A 23,444-nucleotide genomic window follows, 5' to 3' on the forward strand; every position below is an offset into this window, starting at 1 on the left:
TGGTCTTTAAAAAAATGCTGGAATGATAAGATCAGTTCCATAAAACCCAATAAAGAGTACATATTCAGGAAATAACATAATTTGGAATAAGGTGTTCTAGACTGTTTGTGATAAAGCCTTGATGCTCTACATAATTTGTTTCTGAAATATAAGACTTCTGGGATTCACAATAATATGAAACTATAGCCATCCTGAAGAAAAACTGTGACTCAAATTTATTAGTCCCTGGAAATTTTAAATTTTTATATATATAATACATCTGTGTATACACATGTATAATATATAATATACATATAAAAATTTCAAATTTACATATAAAATATATTGTATATTTTATTTATATTCATTATATACTACTTATATATTTAAATATGTAATACATAAAATTATATATTTATATTTATTATATTTATATTATGTATTACTTATATATTAAAATACATATATAATATAAAATATAATGAAAATATGAAATTATAATCATTATTTTATGTATTACATATTATATATTTGTTTTATGTATATTTTATGTATATTTATTATATATTACTTATATATTTAAATACATCTATAATATATAAAAATAAAAATATAAAATCATATTATATATTTATAATATATTTAATAATATAATTAGAGAGAGAGAGAGAGAGAATGAGAGGGAGAGAGAGAAAATCGCTAAATTTCTTATACCTAAATTGTGTTATTAAAGATCCAAGTTTAAAAAAAAAAAAAGGTCCAAGTTAAAGCTAGAGAATGTGTATTTCACAAACAAAAAATTTTCGGTCTTTACTAATACAGCCAAAATCTTAATAACGAAGATTTCACTTCAGTGACATTCAAGATTCTACACTATATTTTTAACACATCAGACGCAGCTACAATTATATTTATGTCAGAGTTGCAGCTTGTCAAGTAGCTTATTAAATTTTTCTAAATGCTTGGCTGGGTAAATTTTGGCTTATTAAACAATTATAAGTTGTCAGTCACTGTAAATGGATTTACTTGTATAATAAATACTCGACTAATCCGTTAGGGACTATTTAAAAAACAGAAGTTAGTTATCCTTAAGTAGACCTATTTTCACTTAAAACTGACAGGAATAAACTGGTGATAGAAAGGAGACTGTTAACTTTGAGGCAGAGACTGGGTGTCAAAGAAGGGTGGGGGAGAAATTTTGAAATCATAGCTCTTTGAAGGAAAAAATAAAAACAAATAAGAAGAGAAGGAAGCCCAGCGAATTGTCTAGGGAGTGTCGGTTTCCTGCGTGAAGGGGCACAGAGAGCATATGGAACCACCACTCCCATGAGCCCGCAAAGACTCGGTCAGAGACATGCTGGCTACATGTGACTTTTCACACATTTATAGACCGTGCTATGATGACTCCTTGCAGATGGCTTCCCTGCCTCTGGGACAATGTCCTGGACAGTCAGGTGTCCAGGGGAATGGCAGCTATCCGTAACATCACACAGAGCTCATAGGGCGTGTTCTCAAGTTGTTGGTGGCACCTCTGCCGGTATGCGAATGATTTTAAGGGCCCACTAATGAATTTTTTCAAATTATTTCTTTTCCACATATTGTGAGTGTATTAGAAAAAAGAGAACTAGCACAGTAAACCCCTCATTTTGTGGATGTCATTACTTTGGATGAAGCTGAGTTAAACCAAAAACAGTGAGTGGACTTAGAAGTGTCCTAAAGAAAAACATTAAGTAAATAAGGATACAGAAGACAGGCAGTTTAGGTAAATAAACACACTAAAGGTGTTTTGCAAAGTCTTAAGCTTCTTTGGTATGAACTGATCAAGGAGCAACTACTCACAGATTTGTGACAATGCATTTTTTTGGTTTATAAATCAGGGACTGGATAATTTGAGGCTAAATCTACCAAAGACATAGTCTACAAATCTGGATCGTGTTGAGGTTGCTTCTTAGAATGGAGGTGCCACGGAATAGAAACAGAAACATCACCAACAAGATTCCAATGGACTGTGCGGATTTTGAGGCTAACAGAAGCTGCTGAGTGCATTCATATGTAGTGCAAAATTAGAGGTCAAAAATTCAAGAAAACTTACTTTCCTTTTCTAATGGTGTTTCTACCAAGCAGGGGACCAAGGACTGGATCTAGTGTTTCCTCCAGATTTTCAACTAGGATGACATCTCCAAAGGCCAAAGCAGTTTCAATGGCATTCAAAAACCTGAAAATTCAATCAGAATTGAGATAATAGCATGTAAATAAGCACAGGAAAAATGTCCAAAATTATTTATATTAAATTATATTTGATTTAATGTAGATTTTTAAAAATGAGACAGACTAACTTAGAGAAAACTGTTTCATAAAGTATTCAACTAGATTACATAGAAATTCATGATTAGATTTTGAGATGAATTACACAGTGATATCTTCCAAGTGAAATTCAACAGTATGAATAAGTCCATGTGTAAATTAGTTCTTTCGACAATAACCATGGTTGAGACAAATGTAACTTACCCAAACACCATAAATTTAAATTCATTTAATAGGTCCCTTTTTTGAGAAAAAAAAATCCAAAATATATTAAATACCTTGTGGTTTAGTCAAGCATTGATTTTTTTTTTTTAAACGTTTAAGTTCTGTCTTGGCAAGTGGTAAATTATCACTATATTTCATCCTCCCTCTCCAAACATAGGCTTTCCCCCTCAAAAATAATTTCTTCAAGTTTTCAGATAAGCAAGGAGTACATTTATCTGCACAACGGCAGAAATTCCTTATTTCATTTTCTATGTGAAAAGATGATGAAAGGGTCAAATCAAATACCAGTAAGTCTAAAATTATTCAATATTAACTGAAGACCAACTTCGTCCAAGACAAATTTATCAAACAGTAATGTCATGAGGCACCAATGACAGAAAGTCTCAGAATAGATTCAGTCCTCCAAGGCGATATACAAAACTTGACCAGGAAATTCTCTTCAGGCAGTGTTGGGGTTGTAGGCACGCTAAAATCCTACAACAGGCCAGGTGTGTGTTTGGGAATAGATTTCTCACCCACTGACCATTGCTGTGTTGCCCCATGCCAAATGTCCTCAGGGAAAACGGTCCATCCTGTTCCATTCTTGGCCTTAGGAAACCCACTTATCTTTTCACTCAGGTGCAGGGTTTGTTCTCACCTTCAGCTTAATTTCATCTTCAGGTAAGTGGATGCCACCTAACAGAGAGGCCCTCTCTACAAAGATACTTTATGTGAAGCGTGAGCAAGCAGATAAACAATACTGCCCCATTTCACAGTAGCAGAGAGGGCAGGCAACACCGGACTTGGCAAAAATCAGACCCATTTCATGGCCGTTCAACAGAAAGCCAATCCCGCCGATCTCACGTACCCTTTCTGGCCCAAATGTGTGACCTTCAGGTCCGCTCCGTACTTATTCTTGATCCACTTAATTCCCTGCTGCTGGGGATCGATCATCAGGGGCCAGCGCTCACAGTGTGTCAGGATAGTGGCATTTTCGGTCGACATTCTGTCACTGGGCAGCCCCTCATTATTCCAGGTGGCAATGGTAGCATCGTCTGTCAACATGGCAACTAAGTCCAGGCCTTCGGTTATAGGGATGGAAACCTTGAGAATCAGAGATGAATGCAGTCAACTGCCAGGGTGGGAGAGAAAAGACTCCATGCGACGGACAAGAAAACGAGAGATAAAAGCCAAGACAACACCTGCCAGTTCTCTCTGGGCTCTCGGAAGCCAAATGCAGCTGTTGCCGTGGAACACAATTTGACCCTATAAACACGGTACTGACAGCTCTGAAATCTGTCAAATTCAGTATTCAACATGTGGTTTATTATTGCGTCTGACTTCAAGAGAAAGAAACGTGGCCCTAGGCAGACATCCTTGGCTGTTCCCCCAAGGGGAGGGGGGCTTAGACACCAGAAAGAACCGCAGGAGAACAGAAATGTACTTGCTCCGGGGGTCATCGTCCCACAAGACCAAGGCTCAAACGCAGTATCTTGCTCAGGCAATTCATCCTGTAGCACAGGCCAACATTACCAAGAGATGACTTCTCTTCTGTGGGCAGGTTGACAGGATGAATTCTCTGCCCAGGGACTGAGATGACAGCCTCATGTATCTAGCATGAGGGAGGTTGGGAGGGGAGGGGCAGAGGGCAGAGGAAGAGAAGCAAACTCCCTTCTGAGTGCAGAGTCCTGCAGGGGGCGGTGGGGGGTGGGGGGGGAGGTGTTGATCTCACAACCCTGAGATCATGACCTGAGCTGAAATTACAAGTTAGATGCTCAGAACTGACTGAGCCACCCAGGTGTCCCCAACATCTGTTTAAAGAATAAGGATCATTCTTTACAAAAGTGGACTTTACAAAAAATACACAAGACTATAGAAGGGAATTTATTAAAGAATTTCTTCATTCGGTCATCCACCACCAAATATTTATGGAGCACCTCCTATGTACTAAACCCCATGTGGTGGCTGGGTGAGAGGCTAACATGGAAACATGACTTCATTAGAGAGGGCAGTAAGAGCCCTACCTAGAGTGGGCCAGGGCCCGGGGGCCGGGGGCTGGGGTGTAGCAGCAGCTGGAATCAAGACTTACTGGTTGGCCAGGGATCTGCAGCAAAGAAAATGGCAGCAGGATTCTTACAGTAGAGCTGCGATGCAATTCATGTCACTATCTCTAGAGAAGGTAGCACAATAGTCCTACTAATTCTGACTACAATGTTATCTTAGCAATAAACTCCATCTCCTACCAACAAGCCTTGGGACTGACACACAGTTTTCTCAAAGACACGAGAAAAGAGAAAATCGCTATCTTTTTAGAACAAGCATCCTCCTATTAGCAAGGAGTCTGCAGCTTTAACTTCTTAACTTTGACTTAAGGGAAACAACTTATAACAACTGGAGGCTTTAAATAACTTGAATTTCTGATGCTACAAGGAATAGGAGACAGTACACATTTAGATCTTGTGTCCAAATTCCACAGTTTGAATTGTTTGAGCACCTACTGGGTGCACAGTTGAGTGCAGGGGATCAAAGAGAACCTTCCCTCTCCCTTTTTAAATAATCATTTTCATCTACTAGGGGAAAGAGAGCAGGTAGCTCACACCAAAGAGGATCCTGACTGCTGTGTGAGACTTTGACACTGAAATTTTTAGACACAAATTTCAGGATATTTTCTTGAGAGCACTGTGTGCAAATAGTTGCAGGAGTACATCAAGAAATTTTTTCACTGGAATTTGTTTTAGATATTTAAATCATGGGAATCGTTCTCACAATCAACTTTAACCTAGGCTTAGGCAGGGGAAAATAAACCTCAATTCATAGGGGTAGACAGTGTATTGCTGAGTGAAAGAAGTCAGTCAGAGAAGGATAAATACCATATGATTTCACTCCTACGTGGAATTTAAGAAATAAAACAAACGAACAAAGAAAAAAAAGCAAGCCAAAAAAAAGAAGAAACTCTTCAATACAGAGAACCAACTGATGGTTACTGGAGGGGAAGTGGGGGGATGGGTAAAATTGGTGAGGGGGTTAAAGAGCACAGTCATTGTGATGAGCACTGGGTACGTATAGAACGGTTGAATCACTACCCGGACACCGGAAACTAATCACACTGTACACCAATTACACTGGGATTACAGTAAAACAACTGTGAGGCTGCTGAATTAAAACAATGAAACAAAACACATTTCTTCAAAAAAGACAGTGACAAAACTACTAATATTTATAAGGCTTTAAGTGTTTACAAAAGTTATCACATACGTTCACTCTTTTTAATGTCTCATTTAACTTAGAGGAGTTCTGGCAAGTAGACCTCTTTGGTTGTCTCTTTTTGCTCAGGACACTGAGGCGTAAAGAGGCTAAGAGCACTAATGACTCCTCGTTTTGTTCTATTAACTGCTAGGTCAGACTGATGAGCAGATTGTAAATGCCTCCATAAACATGTCCAGGTCTCTGTCGCGTGTGCCAGAGGATAACAGCTCCGGGTGGAAACAATTCTGGGTAACATTTTTCTTAGACCCACAGGCCATGTATGACTACTACCCCTGTCTTGTTGGGTCACCGCTCTCTGAGCTACTCTTTGGAAGAAAGCAATTTTGAGTAACAGTTTAATTTGGATCCTCCAGGCCACATTTGCCACTGTCCCTGTCCTTTCAGTCCCTGCTATGCTGCTCTTGTTCTTCCCCATCCATCCTCCAGACTCATGCCCCTGACGCTGCACATTCTGACAACCCTTCCCACAGGCCCTTTAGTAGCCTGATCCCATTTGGACCAAATTACCTTGCTCCCACTTCCCACTCATTTTTACCAAAATACCAGCTCTCACCTAAGGCAGTGGTTCTCAACCCCACGCTGCATTTTAGAATGTGCCAGAGCTTTCAAATTCTGCCAACGTGTAGTCTCCCATCACTAATGACTCAACTTTAACCAACATCACTATATTTTAAAAGTTCACACCCACATAATTTCAGCATGAGGCTGGGAGGCAAGAATGGCTTCCCTTAGGTCTTACTTCACTTCAGGGCTTTCTCAAGTAGACTGTTTTCTTAATACTCTCAGACTCAACACATGTGTAGGAAAATAGTTGTCATTCTTCTTACTTCCCTACAGGTCATTTCAAGACCACTGCTCCCATTCTTTAATAAAAAATGCCACCTCTGAGGCTCATGGAGTCCAGTTATACAATCCTCTATGTGTCTCCTCATATTAATTATCAAGGACGTAGCCACTAGTCTTTCTTGCCTTTCTAAGTTTTGCTATCAATCTGTGACAACATCAATTCCCATATAGATGATGAATCTAATCTCTGGCCTTGACATCCTTCAGGCCAAAACTCTGCACTCTCTTTCCCCTCCAGCACTCTGGACGAAAAGGCAGAAGGAGAGGAAAGTAACAGGACCACCGAGGAGGATGACACAATATCCCCATCCCTGGATTCCCCACACGCTCTACCTCCAATGAGCGTGACATGTTTCTGATCAGGCGTTACACTATCTCCTTCCTTAGATGACAACCGCTGTCCCAGACCACCTAATAATCTGAAATCATTTCACTGAAATCTACATGTCTAATCCCCACTTGATTAAACATGACTGTCTATCTCTCACCTTTAAACACAATACTTACTCTAACCAATGGTACTAAGATACTTAGTCTCTTACCTACCATATATTTTTTTATTACAGTAAAATATTTATAACACAAAATTTGCCATTTTAACCATTTTTCTGTGTCCAGTTCAATGGCAGTAAGTACATTCACACTGGTCCTGCGACCATCCCAACCATTCCTCTCCACAAATTTTTCATCTTCCCAAACTGAAACTCCATGCCCATTAACTGGTAACAACTCCAGCCCCCTCTTCCCACAGCTCCAGGTAACTACCATTGTCCTTTCTGTCTCTATGAATCTGACTACTTTAGATACTTCATGTAAGTAGAATCATACAATCCTTGTCCTTTCATGACTGGCTTATTTCACTCAGCATAATGTCTACAAGGTTCATCCATGTTGTAGCATGTGACAGAAGTTCCTTCCTCACACTGAATAATAATCCATTATCTGTATACACCTCCTTTTGTTTATCCACTCATCTACTGAGGGATACAGGGATTGCTTCTACCTTTTGGCTACTGTGAATCACGCTGCTATGAACAAATACACAAGTATTTGAGTCCCTGCTTTAACTTCTTTTGGGCATATACCCATAAGCGGAATTGTTGAATCATGTGGTAATTCTGTATTTAATTTTTTGAAAAACTCTATCATATTTTTAACCACACATTTCTGGCTCCACTCACATCTCCTCCAGCCTAATTAGCACCTTCCATTCCTTAACTGTTCCTCTGCCTGCCCCCATGACCTTCTCTGCCTTCGTTTCCTTCTGGCTTATCTGTCCTGGCTGGATTCAACATCTTTTGTCCTTTCTTTTTCCTCTTACACTTATTGATGATGAAAGCTTTATTACTGTGACTATGCATTTATCTTTTCCAAATTCATCTTTGGTTTCTTTAAGCTGCTTGGCAACAATTAATATCTACCCTCCTGTTGCCCTCAACAGGCATTTTTGATGTTTTCACTCCACCTACACATGTCCTCCTGGTGCCAGCTTGCTCATCTTTGGCCAGGGGGTACTTCATTTCCCTGGCTTCCTGAGAGGAGAGAGATCAGTATGTGTGGATGTGTCAACTTTCTCTCCAGATCTCTACCACTAGCCACTTTTGTCTGCTTCCCTCCCACCTAAGTTCAAAGAGTCTTGCTTCTCCAATCTGAAGGTCATTCTACTCCCTCTATTCTGGAGCCTGTCCCTCCCCACTTTCGGGGCCTCATCCCTCCTCACCCTTTTATCCTTCACAATTCCTTCTCCCTTTCTTCTCCTGAAGCAAGAAAACATGCTCCCGTCTCATTCACACTGAAAAACCAACCCTACCCATACTCTATGTCTCTAACTAGGCACTCTGCTTACCTCCTTCCCATCACAGGCAAATTCCTCCAAGAATAATGTCTTTTCCTTCTACTCCTTCACCTCCCATTTTCTGTGTAACTCGGTGCAATCTGGCTTCTGGCTTGTCAGACCTTCGTGATCACAGAAGACCTTCACGGTCACAGAAGACCTTCACATTTCCATATGTGAGGATACCTTCAGTTCTTAGCTCTCCTCCCACGTGTCTCTGTGGCTCCAGCATTACTGACCATCCCCATGTTTATACTCTTGCCTCCCAGGCACCACGATGGCCAGAGGTGTTCTCCAGTCTCTGCTCCTTCTTCAGCTTTCTCTACTTCCCAGCACTGAGGCAGTTCCCTTTACTCTAAAGCTCCTCTGACGTGATCTCACCCAAGTGCAGTTCCAACAACTCCCTACACATCGATGGCTCTCAAATCTGACTCTCCACCCAATAAGGCTCTTATCTAGCTCCTACTGGTCACTGACACTTGAATGCTTCAGAGATACCATGCAGTCATCTTTCTGTTACCTCCGTCTTTTCTCCCAAACCAATTTTAATCTCTGGCAATGGCACTGCGCCTACTGCCTATCTCGCCACCGTGCCCATCGGCAATCCAGGGCTTTGTTTTACTAGTGCTTCCTCCTTGTCTCGTCTGGCATCACCCCCCCTGCTGGCCATGCCTGCTGTCAGCACTTTGTTCAGCTCACAGTCTTCCAGACGGCCACTGTAACATATGGCCTCAGGAACAAGGGTCTCTTCCCCTTCCAAGTCACTGTTCTTTCTGTGCCCACTGTGAGCTTTCAAATGTGTAATTCTGACCAAAGACCTACTTAAAATCCTTCAATGACTCCTGATGCTTATGATAAAATTCAAATTCTGTTTCTTCGTTTATAACATGGGGGTTATAATATGGCTCCTTACTAATTTGTCTTGTTCAGCTGTACTTTCCCATCTTTAATGACATACCAGTGTATTTACATTATTTGAAGCTTACTTAACATTCTAAGTCTTGGAACTCTTTCTGTTTGCCTTGAAGCTATGAAGGAAAGTGCTAACTGTCATTGTGCCCAAAAGGTTGGTCAGTTGTTCAATCACCATTCACTGAAAACTCCATTACTCCCCCCACTGATATGCAATGTACATGTAAGCATACATTCCTTTATTTTAAAAATACATACTGATCGTCTGGTAGGTCCCCAAAGGATCAAACAAAGAGCTACCATGCAGCCTATTAAACAAACAAACAAACAAACAAAAAACCAACCTCACTCCTGCCTATGTACCAAAGAGAAATAAACATGTCTATGCAAAAAACCTCACACAAATAACCCTCATGTTCACAGCAGTATTCTTCATAATAATCAAAAAACAGAAACAACCCAAATGCCCACTAACTGATGAGTGTGTAAGTAAAATGTGGTACATTCATATAATAGGATATAATTCAGGCTTAACAAGCAATGAATGCCCTGATACAGGCTACATATATCATGGATGAACCTGGAGAACATGCGAAGTAAAAGAAGTTAGGCAACAAATACCACACGTTCTGTGAGTTCATCCTTAGGAAGTGTTCCGAACAGGCAAATCTGTGGAGACCTAAATTAGGCTGGTGACTGTCTAAGCCTGGAGAGGAAGGGGTGACTGGAGCTAACGGCTATGGGGTTTATTCTGAGGGTGACGAAAATGTCTTAGAATGGACTGTGATGACGGTTGTACAACTCTGTGAAGACCCTAATGCTACTGAAGTGTAGACTTAAATGGGTGAACTGTATGGCATGTAACTCACATCTCAATGAAGAGATATGCCGAGCATTTATGATGTTCCGGGTGCCATTTCGGCAGAAAGTAGTTAAAAAAACCATACAAAATCCTTGCTTCTGTGGATCTGACACCACAGCTGAGGGAGAGGAAAGCTATTAACCACATCAAATGAATAAATGAAACAACATATTAGAAAGTGACAAATGTTATGGTGAAAAAAATGGAGTGGGAGGAGGCATGCTGAGGGACAGAGGTGATCATCCTATCCAGGGATCCAAAGATGTTATTTGAACAAAGCCCTGATGGATGGGAAAGAGATACTTGTATGTCCTGAGAGAAGACTTTAAGCAGAGTTGACAGCTGGTGCAAAGGGCCTGCAGTTGTTGGAACCCACCTGTGTATTTAAGAAAGGTGGCCCGCGTGACTGCAGCAGGGCAGTGAGGAAAAGAATAATAGAAAGCGAGATAACGAGAGTAAGGGGCAAAATCCTAGAGGGTTTTATAACACTTTCTAGGATTTCTAGCTTTTGCTGGAAGTGCAGTGGTGGGGTGGGGTCATCAGAGGGATTTTCAAAGAAAATTCACTTTCTCTGACTTGCCCTGGTAACTGATCACACTGGCTGATACACTGAGATCAGATTTGGAGGAGAGCAACACATGCAGCAACAGGAGGAGCAGTTTAGGAGATTAGGAGATTTCTGCAGTTACTCAAGAGAGGGATGGTCGTTTGGCCCAGGATGGGAGCAGAGTAGGTGGGGAAAACTGGTCAGATTCTGGACAGACACTGAAGGCGTAGCCTACAGAATTTCCTAGATGGACTGGATACGAGTGCTACAGGAAGGTGATCATGTGGGGCTCGAGCTGCTGTTCAACCAGTTGGGAGTATTTGGGTAGAAGGGGTTGTCGGGGGAAGGTGGGATTTCAGTTGGGATGCGCTGTACGTGGACATCTTTCAGGCACAGGAGTGAAGATGCCAGGTCTGAGCCACAGATACACTTTTGCGAATTACTGACGTACCAGGGACATTTAAAGCCAGGAACCTGGTGAAAAGCAGCTCAAAGAGTAAAGTCCAGGAATTTCACCGTTAAAGGTGGGGAGAAGAGGAAAATGTAACGAAGCCCAAGAAGGATTGGTCAGTGAGGTAGGAATAAGACGGGGAAAGGGGAGGTCTTGGAATCAAGTAGAGAAGGTACTGATGGAAGGATGGGGGGATCGATTACATCAGGTGCAGCCAAGAGGCAAGTATGATGACAATGGAAAACAAACCACTGGACTTAGCAACGTGGAAGCAAAACTACCCCAGAGGAGGCTTGGTGGAGTGGTAGGGACAAAAGCCTGTCCAGAGTGATTCAGAAAATGGAGGGAGGACTTGGAGACAGTGACTGCAGATGACTCTTCTGAAGTGACTACTGTAAATGAGAATAGAGAAATGGAAGAGTAGCTGGAAGGGCCGGGAGGGGTCAAGAGAAACGTGTTGGGTGTATCTTGTTTGATGGGAGAAATAACTACGTATGTTCACGCCGGTGGCAATGATCTAGTCATGAATTAGCAGGGAGGGAAGAACTGAGGAGAGTGGAAAACTGCTCTGGCATTATTCTTGGGGAAGGGAAAGGAGACGGAAACTAGTAGAAACCCAGAGGATCACTCTTAGATACAAGTGTCAGCTGTTCCTCTTACAGCATCAGGAGCAAAGACATGGTATGAGCATTGGTATCACAGGGGACATATGTTTGTAGGATGTCTCTTGACATCCTAGATCAGTTCTGAACTCGATTCTACTTTTCCAGTTCCCTTGCAGAACCACCTTGTTGTAATTATTGTCGTTTTAGAACATATTTTACTATCTCGAAGGACAAGTGCTTTCTTACTGTTCTATTCCAAAATTACCTTGGTGATTTCAAAAACATATTCTTTCAACAAACTTTGGAACCACTGGGTCAAGTAAAAATATAATTCCCCCCACCTCCGGAGTTTTGACTCAAATGGAATTAAATTTATTTATGAAATTGGGGAGAATCAATCATTTAGAACATGAAGTCTTCATTTCTAGGAAGGATTAAGGATGGCTGACATGTTTTATAAAAGGGTTCCTTCCAAGGTCACCTTACCTATGTCAACGGGTCATTAATAAATGCCATGATTGGTTTGCAGGTTTTAAAAATCACAACCATAGTCACTTGCTGACGGGTTAACTTATGAACCCTCTGAATCCCCAGGATAGCCGAACCAAACTGACAAGACAGAGACACTTAGGGGACAGTTACCTACAGGCACGTGGAACTCCAGAAGCCACCCTAATGTAATGAGAAGAAATAACAACATTGGCTTCTTGAGAGGAGAGGATGAAGAAATACTTTTGGAGGAAAAGTAATTTAAAAAATGCACATTCTTAAGCGATTTTAGCTCCTCTTGGCCCCAGCACAGGTTTTGCACGGATGTGATGATCTTCCCACCTTGCTGTGACTAGATCTAGAAGAAGGCTGGGTTAACTAGCTCGGAAACTGGAACCCTCTTTCCAGACGGACAGACCTTTATTAGGTTTTCTGGGGCACTTTGTGCCAGCTGTCTTAGCGACAGAGAGGACTCTTCCAAAGGAACGTCATTCATATAATTTGGAAGCATCTTCTTCCTTTAGCATAGTTGTGCCCGGAGATAAGTGCAAGAGTGAGCTGGTCACATCTCAGGGCCCGCTTCTCTGTCTGCACGGTGCCTGTGCACTCAGGAGGGTGAGAGAGAGCATGGAGAGGACGGGAAACAGGCGTGAGGCTTCCTGAGGAGGCTTGTGGGGCCACGGGCATCACAGGCCCATGGTTAAAATGAGTATGTGTACAGCATACAGCATCAGAAAACTGCTGTTCTGCTTTGGGGCTAGGTTTAGAATGTTTGAGACATTTTGGGTAAGTCAATCAATTCTCTTGTTTTATTTGTATGACTTCTTCAAAACAAGACTTTATGTAACATTTGGGCTTTTAACTAAGTGCGAAAATACACATGGGTTGACAGGAAACTTCCTAGAAACACACACACTAAATGATGCTCTACCAGCGACTTAAGACCGATTATAAAGTTAAACTTGAGAAGGGACATTTCCAACTTAAACACTGTAAAATGACTGGGAGCTTAAGTTCCAACTGCCAGGACTATGACATGCCCCCAAAGCGAAGAGGAATTGCGACAATAAGAAGACAAGGTGAAGTTGAAGAGTTCGGACAGCTCGAGATGAAGGTGAATTTCCCTACAGCTTTGGAAAGAATGAGAAAATTCTGTGCATGAGGGAGAATGTAGAGAGGACCATGTAAGAGGACAACTGTCACTCTGAATTAGTCACGGGATGATGCAGGCCAAGACACCTGTACAGAGGATCGAAGTCTGGTGAAGACGAAACCAAGAAAAAGGGCACGAGCAGAGTCAGGCAGCTGATACTCTGAAGCCCACAACATGGTCAGGGTTGGACGGTCTCAGCAGGAGGCTCTGTGTTCTTATGTAAAAGCCTGTGTCAGGGCAGAAATACTTAAAGAGAAGCCTTGCACTTTTGGGGAGTAGTAGAGACAAACTCCTTCTAAAAATCTTTGACATTACAGCTGTTTGATACCACAGGTATATTAAATCATTACAAAAGGAATATTCCTCTAAAATTATCAATTACGGAATGCCTTTAATAGTGAACTTTCCCTCCATCATTTCATTTCATCTACGCAAATGCCACTGACATGTCTTTATGTCATGGAAACAACTACTGTGAAAAATGAGGCAGAATTATTATTATTATTACCAATGCAGAATGTTAATATTCAGAGAGATATAAGGATATCTTAAGGGCTTTTGTCAACTGAGCTGACACAGTGTTGCAGAGCGAACAGGGGCGTTGATTCAGGAGGACTAACCTCCTCTTCTACACGACCTTAGTCACTTACACTTCTGTGACTCACTTCCTCTTTTGTACAAGGACAATCATGAACTAGATGATTTCATACCTTCCAAATCTGTGATTTCACTTCACTTGTGGTTTTGGATTTTTAGATTTAGGAGGCGTTATTTTTATACGTGCATACAAAATGCTCACTTTTTATCTGAAGGTAGGTGTGAAAAAAGAGTCTTTAACAAATAACCCATCATGTTAGGAAGAAGAAAGAAAAACTTCCTGTTATTCCATCAGAATAACCCCAATCTGATTTCCGTTATCAGTTTTGTTAAAAGCAGTTTTGCAACTGTATCGCTAGAGTTTATAAAAAGTAATTTACTCTTTTTCATCTCTCTGTTGAAACCATCATTTAAACAAGAAACACTGCGACACACAAGGAATGTCTCTCTCTACCGGAATTTCCCGTCAGTCAGAGGGTCATGATAGAGATACAAAAGAGCCTGGTATGCATACTGATTTGTCTGCTGCTTCCAAATGCTTCCAAGGTAAGGAAGTGAGCTTACCTTGTGCTGGAGAAAGGGAACCCACTTGAAGTCTACCAGTTCCTGGCGATACGGTTTTGTAAAGGGTCCGACATAAGACACAAAGGCTGCCGTCAGGAGAACGTCTCCACAGAGGGTCTTCTCCTGAGCTTCAAATGATTTAACAGACTGACCCCAGCGAATCTTCTCAGACTGAAAGGTAAAATTACTCAGATGTAATTGCAGAGAGAACACCAACTCAACAAATGTTTACCGTGACCACCTTACAGCTCTGTTTTAGTCTACATCCTTCTGCAAAGCCTTGAGAAGGAACAGAACTGGATTTCATGACTATCATCATCTTCCTCATGTCTGAAAGCCATCATTAGGAGGAAGGGGACTCTCATACTCCCTTTTAGTGCAGTTTCCTGTAATATGGCATTAGATCTTTCCCATCTCCTGTCAGATGCTCTCTTTCTTCAAAGCTGACAGTCACTTCCCTATCCCTCTGAGCGTGGAGGACCAAGAGCTTTGGCCAATCCCGAGTGACATTAGAATTTTTGATGGCTGCTTAGCGGCTCTGCCTTCCTTCTGCTTTGCGCCAATGGTACTCCACTGCCCTGAGCAAACATCGTTTTAAACATACTGGCTGTCAGCTGATTAGAGACAAATGAAAAATGACCAACACCACTTGCATTCACTAATTCAAATGCAAAGCTTTAAGAGCCACCTATCCTAGATGCTATTAACTAAAGAATAATGCTGGTAGTTACTAAACTCGGGTTATTTCTCTAATATAATCACTCTCTTCGTGGAAGAGCCTATAGAGCCTATAGAGTCCATGTAAAAAAAAAAACAACATATACATATATATATATATGAATGAAATCAGGAGGGTTTCACCAGTCTTGAAGACAATACACTCAAAGAATGCTGTTGAAGTCCTTTTATCTAGTTGGATGGTCATTTAATCAGATTTCTAAGTTAAATATGAAGCTGCCTTAATATTGGATTTAAATAAAACTGCAGTAAATGTCTATGGATTGACTGTAGGAGAGCTCACTAACTCACCGTTTCAGTGCATACTAAAACGAACATCACATCCTGAGAACATGCAAATTAATAGGTACTGAAAAAAGTAAGCAATCTGATAGTCCAAGCAAAGAAGAACTCTATGGAATTTAGCTCTGATTGTGAAAGAGGAGAGACAGCACCCAGAGAGCAAAAACGATCTATGTCAGAAGAGACTGGAATGCCAGCTCCCGGCAAGCCACCATAATACGCGCAACACGGAGGTTGTTAAATTAGCAAGTGAGAATGGTTATCAAAGTTATTTTAAGATTGTCTCTTTGCTGTGCTTGATAAAGATCGCCCCAAGTTAGCCATACAAACACTAAGGAACTTCAACTCTTTAGCCCTCATTAGAGAATTCATTACTTTCCCTCCTCAGCTACCGAATTAATTTTGAAGAAAAATTTCTCATTTGCCTTTCCTCCATCATTGTTGTCTTTGGATAGTAAATGATAAACAATAAAGTGCACCCACCTCATTCTCCAAAACAGCTTTGAAATTTGAAGATTTACTAAACACAGACTTATTGGCTATTGAAATCGTCAATAATTTCACTATACCACCCACGCAACATAAATCATTACTGACATTGGCTAACAAGGGTTTAAGAGTTGGAACATGTCCTGTAATAAATTTCTAGACAGTTAAAAATCACTATAATTTTATTCTAATGCATTATAGATTGCCTGTAATGTCATCCTGGCTGGGGTGACCCATTTCTAATTTTGAACAGCTGTTCAGCTCAGGAGTTAGTTAATGATTAAATATAAATTGCCTGATTTATTAGTCTGAATGGTTGAGACTATAGCTTCCAGGTCAATGCTATATAGACAAAATCATCAGTCTTGATGTTTTTCAGAAGTTAACTGTCTCCTGTTCTAGTCAGAAAGAATTTATCCTCAAAGGAAAAGGTCTGACATCTTCAATTAATCCTTAAAAGAAGGTGTGTGTGTGTATACAAATATATATGTGATTTGTTTTTTGGCTGATTAACATGATTTCACCTTCTTTCCTCTCCTCGTCTAAATCATCATGCATAAGCCAAGCCTTTGGAAAACACTGCCGTGTGTCAGAGACCATTCTTTCCTTCAGAGAAGTTTTGGACATCTTAAACCTACTACAAGCAAACAGTCTAATCAAATGGCACTTTTTCGTTTTCTTAGGTACCTCACAAATGGCAAACACTTCAAACTACCTAAATCACATTGCTTTCAATGGGAACAGGTGTAAACTCCATTAGGAGCAGTGGAATTTCTCAAGTGATCTAAGAAGAGTAAGTCTTCAGGGGCTACAGAATTTTTTGGTTTCTGAACACAGGAGGCTCCCCAGACTCAGCCACTCACTCATTCAACAAGTATCTATTGGTGCCTATGATGTGCCAAGGATTATTCTCTCTACTTGGGATCAAGCGGGGCAGAAAACAGATGGAGTTCCTGTTCCTGTGGAGCTTATATTCTAGTCAGGGGAAAAAAGACCTCCTCGCAAGAATATGTACTCATATACGTTCATCCGTAAGTGTGTCATGTCATGAGAGATGCTGTGAAGAAAATAAAGCCGACCTAGCATAAAGAGAGCTATGGGGTGTGTGTGTGTGTGTGTGTGTGTGTGTATGCGCGTGCGTGCGTGCATGGACAGAGCAAAACCATGTAATAAGGAGAACTTTCAGCAGCCACTGGACGGAAGTGAGGGAGCTACTAATGTCATTATTTGGAAATGTGTAAGCCATGTGAAGGAAAAAGGCAAAAGTCACAAGTATAGGAGTGACTAAGAGTATGAGGACAAGCAAGAAGACCAGTGAAAGAGAAGCTAGAGGGAAGGTGACAGATGTAGGGACAGAGAAGCATCTGGGAGCTGGATCATGCTGACCAGTGAAAGCCTTTGGACTATAACTTGATTTAGGAAATGAATTATTGGAGACTTCCCTGAATTATTGGAGGGAAGACATGGATGAACTTAATTTTTTTAATTACTCAGCTGTGATAAGGGGCGTGGACTTTGGGGGGCAATTCTCCAGAGCTAAGGAGTGGGTGGCCTGGACCAGTGTGGGGGACAAGGCTGGGATGTGGAATGGACTTCGGAGGTACAGCCCTTATGCTGATGGAATGGGTGTGGGTCGTGAGAAAGAGAACAAAACCTCAAGAGTGAGTCTACAGCTTTGTGCTGTGACTCCTGGAAGAACAGACTTGTAAGTACTGAGATGGAACGCAAAGAGCGGATTTTGCAGGACGGACCCTGAACTGATGTACCATCAACCATGAGCGTCAGAGAGGTGTTGAGTTCAAGTTTGTAGGAAATTTTAATTAGATTTTTTTTGAAGTCGACTTTAAAAGTTAGGTTATCGCCCACCCAACTCGTCCTGATACAAATCCTCCTTCCTTTGTGGATAAGAGAAACCTGAATTTCAAGAGTGGTGATGGGTCCAGCCCCACGAGATGAACTGCGACTGGCTAAGCCAAGGATGATAACCCCATTTCCCATCTTCCTGGGCTTCTCTGAAGCGGATGTGGTTAATCCAGTTCTGGCTAAAGAGGCGTAAATGGCTGTCTGCTGGACAAGTCTCAGGAAAACTTCAGTTTTTCATGGAAAACGAGAAGAAGCCAGCCGCTACAGATTATTTTCTCTCCCCCTTGAATCTGGAGGTATAGCAGCCCTTGGGATGTAGGGACATCTGTAAGGCTGCAGAATGCAAGAGAGCGAAGGACTGCGTGCTAAGCACAGAGAAGCAGAAGGGTAAAAAGAGATTCATTGTATGACCATCAACTCCCCGAATCAACAATGGTAACGGTCTACCCATGCATTTTTTTTTTTTTTTGCAGTATGTGAAAAATAAATTCCCATTTGTTCAAGCCACTATTAATCTTAACTTTTCTATCACTTTCAGTTCAATGCATTTCTAATAGTTTAGTTATATACTCTTAGGTAGCACTCAAATAAAAACAGCAGCTTTATTGAGACTTAATTCACATATTGTGATATTCACCCTGTAAAGTACATCACTGAGTGGTTTTTCATGTATTCACAGACTTGTTCGATAATTCTCACTAATTTGAGCATGTTTCTCTCACACAATGGATGACCTCTATACCTGCTGGCAGTTACTCCAGCCCCCAGCAACAGCTCATCTGCTGTCTCAGTAGCTTTGTCCCTTCTGGACATTTCCTATACATGGAATCATGCAACCTGTGGCATTTTGTCTCTTCTTTCGCCTATTTCCACTTTTTTTATATTTTCAAGATTCATCCATGATGTAATACGTACCAAGACCTCAATCCCTTCTATGGTCAAATAATAATCTATTATATGAAGATACTATACATTGGAGAGTCAATAAAATCTGGACTTCCTGAGGACAAAGGCTGTATGTTCTACCACTTGTGTTCAAACAGGAGAAATTTAATAAGAATTGTTTCAAAAACCTTTATTGAATAGTGGCCCCTGGGTGGCTCAGTTGAGCATCCAACTCTGATTTCAGCTTAGGTCACAATCTCAGGGTTGTGAGATCAAGCTCCACGTCGGGCCCATGCACAGCCTGTTGGTCTTTCACCTTCTCCCTCTGTTCCCCCCGCTATACCCTCTATCTAAAATAATAAAAATCTTTTTAAAAATCTTTATTTAATAGGATAACTATTAACATTAATATGTCAGTCACTTGTCAAAGCATGTCACAGGAGGAAAAAGCCAAACAACAAAGCAGACTCGGTTTTAAAAAACATTTTGATGGTACCACTCGGTTGCAAATGTCTATTAAAAGGATCAGACAACAGTTCGGTCCCACAGCTACCCAACACCTGTCCTCGGTTTCTAACATATCTCAGAAAACCACTGAGTTCCTGGCTCCCCACTAAAAATGCAGAGAACCCATCACTTCTCCCTTTCGGTCAGCTGTAACTACGGTACGACGGCTGATTATTTTCTTTCACTATTGATTCCGGGTCTATTTACTTATTATTGACAGCAAGTAAAGATAAAAAAAAAAAAAGGGTGATCTCAAAATTTTAGCTGGAATTTTGGAAGAAAAGGTCAACTTGCCTCAAGTTCCTTCACAAGTCTATTGGCTAGTTCAATAGTTTTGTGAGTTTGGTTCACCTCTTCTTGACATTGGACTTTCTTGGCAATTGCTTTTTCAAATGAAGCTGTAAGTCTGCTCAGATGTCGATCCAAATCCTGGTAAGAGTGAAAATTAGCTTGTGAGCCACTGTTAGGTAAAATGGAAATAATATAATCATTGTGAAGCATCTACTACCTTCAGGTCAATGAAACCAGCCTCCCTGCCTCCTTGACCTTTGCCCCTGTAAGCATACATATCTTGCCTGCCTTCTGCACTAAGCAGAGTGCACAGAGCCACTGGTGGGGGTTGTCGGGGGGAGTGCGGGGTGGTGGACAAGCCCTCCAGACTCACACACACCCTGGGTGCATGTCTCCTCTCCCTTGTACCGAAGCCTCATCCTCTGGTAACACCTTTATTCATAATAATGGTCACTTTTTGGTTCTCCACCTCCTGACTCTTTTCTTATTTTTCAATGATCCATAACTCAGGCAATAAAGAGGGGTGTTAATGACTGAGCCCCTCCAGACCTCAGCAACCTGGCCCAGCCTGGGCCATGAATCAGATTGTATCTGGAAACAGGCCACTGAAACTCAGAGGTATGTCATTGCCTTTAGCATCAAAAGACCAGGAAAGAGGTGCACATTTTGGATGGTTTCATTTGAAGAGGGACCTTGTTCCACTAGGGACACAAGAAAGCAGGGGACAACCAAGCTGTAGAAAGAGAAAGAAAGGGCAGCAATAGAAGTCACAAGGCTCTGGAGAGACACTAACAGACATTCACAGCAGCCTCCCGTTTCCTGGATCTCCCTGCTCCCGAGACCAGCTCACACTTCTTTCCCTCAGAGTCTGTGACTCATCCTCAGCTCCTTTTTTGGCTTAAGGTTTTCTAAGTAGGTTTCTGTTACTGATAGCCAAAAAACCTTGACTAAGAGTACAGTCCTACGGGGACTCCTTACTACAGCCTCTTGCTATCTGCCAAATTCTAACAATCCCAGAGAATTATAACACGGCTTTTGTGAGTGCCAAAATCTCAGAGATTTTAGTAAGCAAACCTGTCAAACGTACACTATTCATAATGAAGAGATGGCTTATATATGTCAATGGTCCAATTATCGTATCAGTATTTAGTTTAGGCCATTAAAGCAGCCCCTCTGAAAGAAAAAGATGTACGGGTCTGACTTAAGATTAAGGTGCAAAATAAGGTCAGATATATGAGAACAGGTGAACCAGTTAGAAATCAGACTAAAACAGGGGCACCTGGGTGGCTCAGTGGGTTAGGCCTCTGCCTTTGGTCTCAGGGTCCTAGGATCGAGCCCTGCATCAGGCTTTCTGCTCAGCAGGGAGCCTGCTTTCCCCCCCTTTCTCTGCCTGCCTCTCTGCCTACTTGTGATCTGTCAAATAAAAAAAAAAAAAAGAAATTGGACTAAAACAAGTAATATTTAAGTGTCCATTTTAGGTTATTCAAAGTGCTCGTGGTTTTATAAAATACGGGAGCATGTGGGAGCTGTGGCATCCGACACCAGTGCTCACACAGACTCCGCTAGCAGCGAAGGCCCGTCAACACGGACTGCTTGCACGACCTCTCTGCACCTCGGTCTCACCGTCTGCAGAACGGAAGTCATGTTACCCAGCTCATAGGGCTGACCCAAATATACACACAACTATGACATAAAATGGTTATATCCATGCCCGCCTAAAGTTGGGGAGGGGAGCAGGATGTCGAGAGACCACAGTCTCTTACAGTGGTTTCTAGGTCTCTTGTGAGGAAGCTCTGACTGCTTTTGTTCTCTTTCCTAAGACACCTGCATAGCGAATAGGCGTGGGAGACAGAGACAGTGTTCCTCCCTGGGCATAAGACAGAACTGTCTTGCGGGAAGAAGAATGATGATGGGTTTCTTTCCGGGGGAAAGCCTGAGCCAGTTTAGTCACTGTGCTCTTTAGACCGGGACTCCTGTGCCTGCCATGTCTCTCAGCTGTGACCCTAACATGGTGAACGGCATCAGCTCCCACGGGGACTGGGGGCCCAGAGAACCAACGCACGACATCCGTGCTGCTGGCTGCCCTGTCCTTCACGGGGTCCTCCGCTCTCTCACCCCCATGGGTCAGGTCTCCCACCCACCTCCATAAAACTGTGGCAGGCTAACTTGTTAGCTTGCAAGTAGGGTCAAATGTCAGCTCCTTCACAGTTCTTGACAGGCCCTGGCCTCTCAGCTTCCAGAAGTAAATGGAGTGAGCAAAAAAAGGGATGTAGCCTATCAGCTATCCTAAATCAGGGCTTGGCACACTTGAGCGTGTATCAGGACCACCTGGGGGGCTTGATAAACCCAGATCCAGGGGTCCCCCACCACAGTGTCTCATTCAGTCAGTCTGGGGTGGGGTCTGAGAATCCATCCTTCTAAGGAGTTCACAGGGGACCCTGCTGCTGCTGCTGCTGGTGGTTTAGGGAACACACCCGGAGAACCAGGGCCCTGAGAAGAACGACTTCAGATGTTCTTTATGGCTCCCCTTAGCTCCTGGATGTTTGAGGGACGCGCCACTTTTCTTCCACTCCAACTCAGCCAGTTCTTTTCTGCTCAACCTTCCCTAAAAGGTCACCTTTTAGTCTTAAACTAGAGATCGGAGTAAAAGGAACAAAAACATGCAGAACGACTCTGGTTTGAATGAGTTGCCACACAGATGCCAGTATCAGACATGTCCCTCCTGTGCGAGGGAGGAAAGCAACAGGAGATGGCAAATCAGGAGGAGAGGCCAGGAGGGAGGCAAAATCAGAGGCTGCGGGAAACAAAGGCAATGCTAACAGAAACTGTAATTTCACTGGGCTCCCGCATCCGTCTAACCTGTGCCAACAGATAGCAGCTATGCTGAGGTTCTCTGTCCTTGGTGGGAACGGCATTAGTAACTTCTCTTTGGAAATCCATTTGTGGTACAGGGATAGAGGGGACCCATTCTTCATCAAGACATTTCAATTACTACTCTGTCTTCTTTTCTCTGCGTCCGCAAGCTTAGCTCTGAGGCTTACGGAGACGTGAACCTCTGCTCTGCTGTGGGTTTCTGAAAACAACTGACATGAACAATTCATTCAGCGAGTTGCAGGCTGTGCCCAAAGGATTACTAATTCTACAACCCAAGAGAGTCTTACGTGTAGGATCACATGTGGCTGGCACCCTCAGCCCTTTTTCTATGGACATTAAATTGCTTACAATCGGCATGAAGCCATTCACAGCAGACGGCAACTTTTTTTAAAGGCTTTGGTCAAGTTGACAAAGTTTTGACCAATGAAGGTGGTTTTTCTAAAATGAGTACGCTTGCTCTAAGTTTATCAACAGTTTGCCTGTTTTTATCTCAGTAGTCACCGGGTATTTACTGAATAGCACGGACGGCACAGTAACAGGAAATACGTGTGGATGGCATGGAGAGGAGAGGATGGGCGAGTCACGTGGGCAGGGGCGGGGAGTGACAGTCGGAGAGACAGCCGGTCCGGAAGTGTAGGAGGGGCAGCATGCTGGGCAGGGACGAGGTGTGGATGACTGGGAGACGTGCTGAAATGTTCCACACCTTAGGAACACTTTTGGGGCTATTAGCCATCATATCAAAATAGCGACCAGAAAGAAGACATCTTTTAATGATTGAATAGTAAAACTGAGGGCCCAATTTAATCCCTTTCTGTTATTTTCAAAAAGTCAATACCTCCAGCTCTGCTCTGGAAAGATGATCTCCCTTGTCTTTGGAGAACCTGCCCTTATATCTGGGAGG

General features: G+C 42.2%; 1 protein-coding gene across 1 annotated transcript in view; it reads right to left on the reverse strand.

Annotated features, from left to right (window-relative positions):
- Positions 1 to 23,444, reverse strand: part of DNAH11 (dynein axonemal heavy chain 11) — a 317,403-nt gene that overhangs the window by 64,988 nt on the left and 228,971 nt on the right. Inside the window, exons 62-65 of the mRNA XM_032873525.1 lie at positions 19,673 to 19,807; positions 14,615 to 14,785; positions 3,356 to 3,591; positions 2,072 to 2,194 (exon numbers count right to left, since the gene is read on the reverse strand). Coding sequence (XP_032729416.1) covers positions 2,072 to 2,194; positions 3,356 to 3,591; positions 14,615 to 14,785; positions 19,673 to 19,807 — 665 coding nt within the window. The remainder of the gene's footprint in view (positions 1 to 2,071; positions 2,195 to 3,355; positions 3,592 to 14,614; positions 14,786 to 19,672; positions 19,808 to 23,444) is intronic.

Source organism: Lontra canadensis, unplaced genomic scaffold (assembly GCF_010015895.1).
Source record: "Lontra canadensis isolate GAN:19392208 unplaced genomic scaffold, GSC_riverotter_1.0 scaffold2, whole genome shotgun sequence".
Lineage (NCBI taxonomy): Eukaryota > Metazoa > Chordata > Mammalia > Carnivora > Mustelidae > Lontra > Lontra canadensis.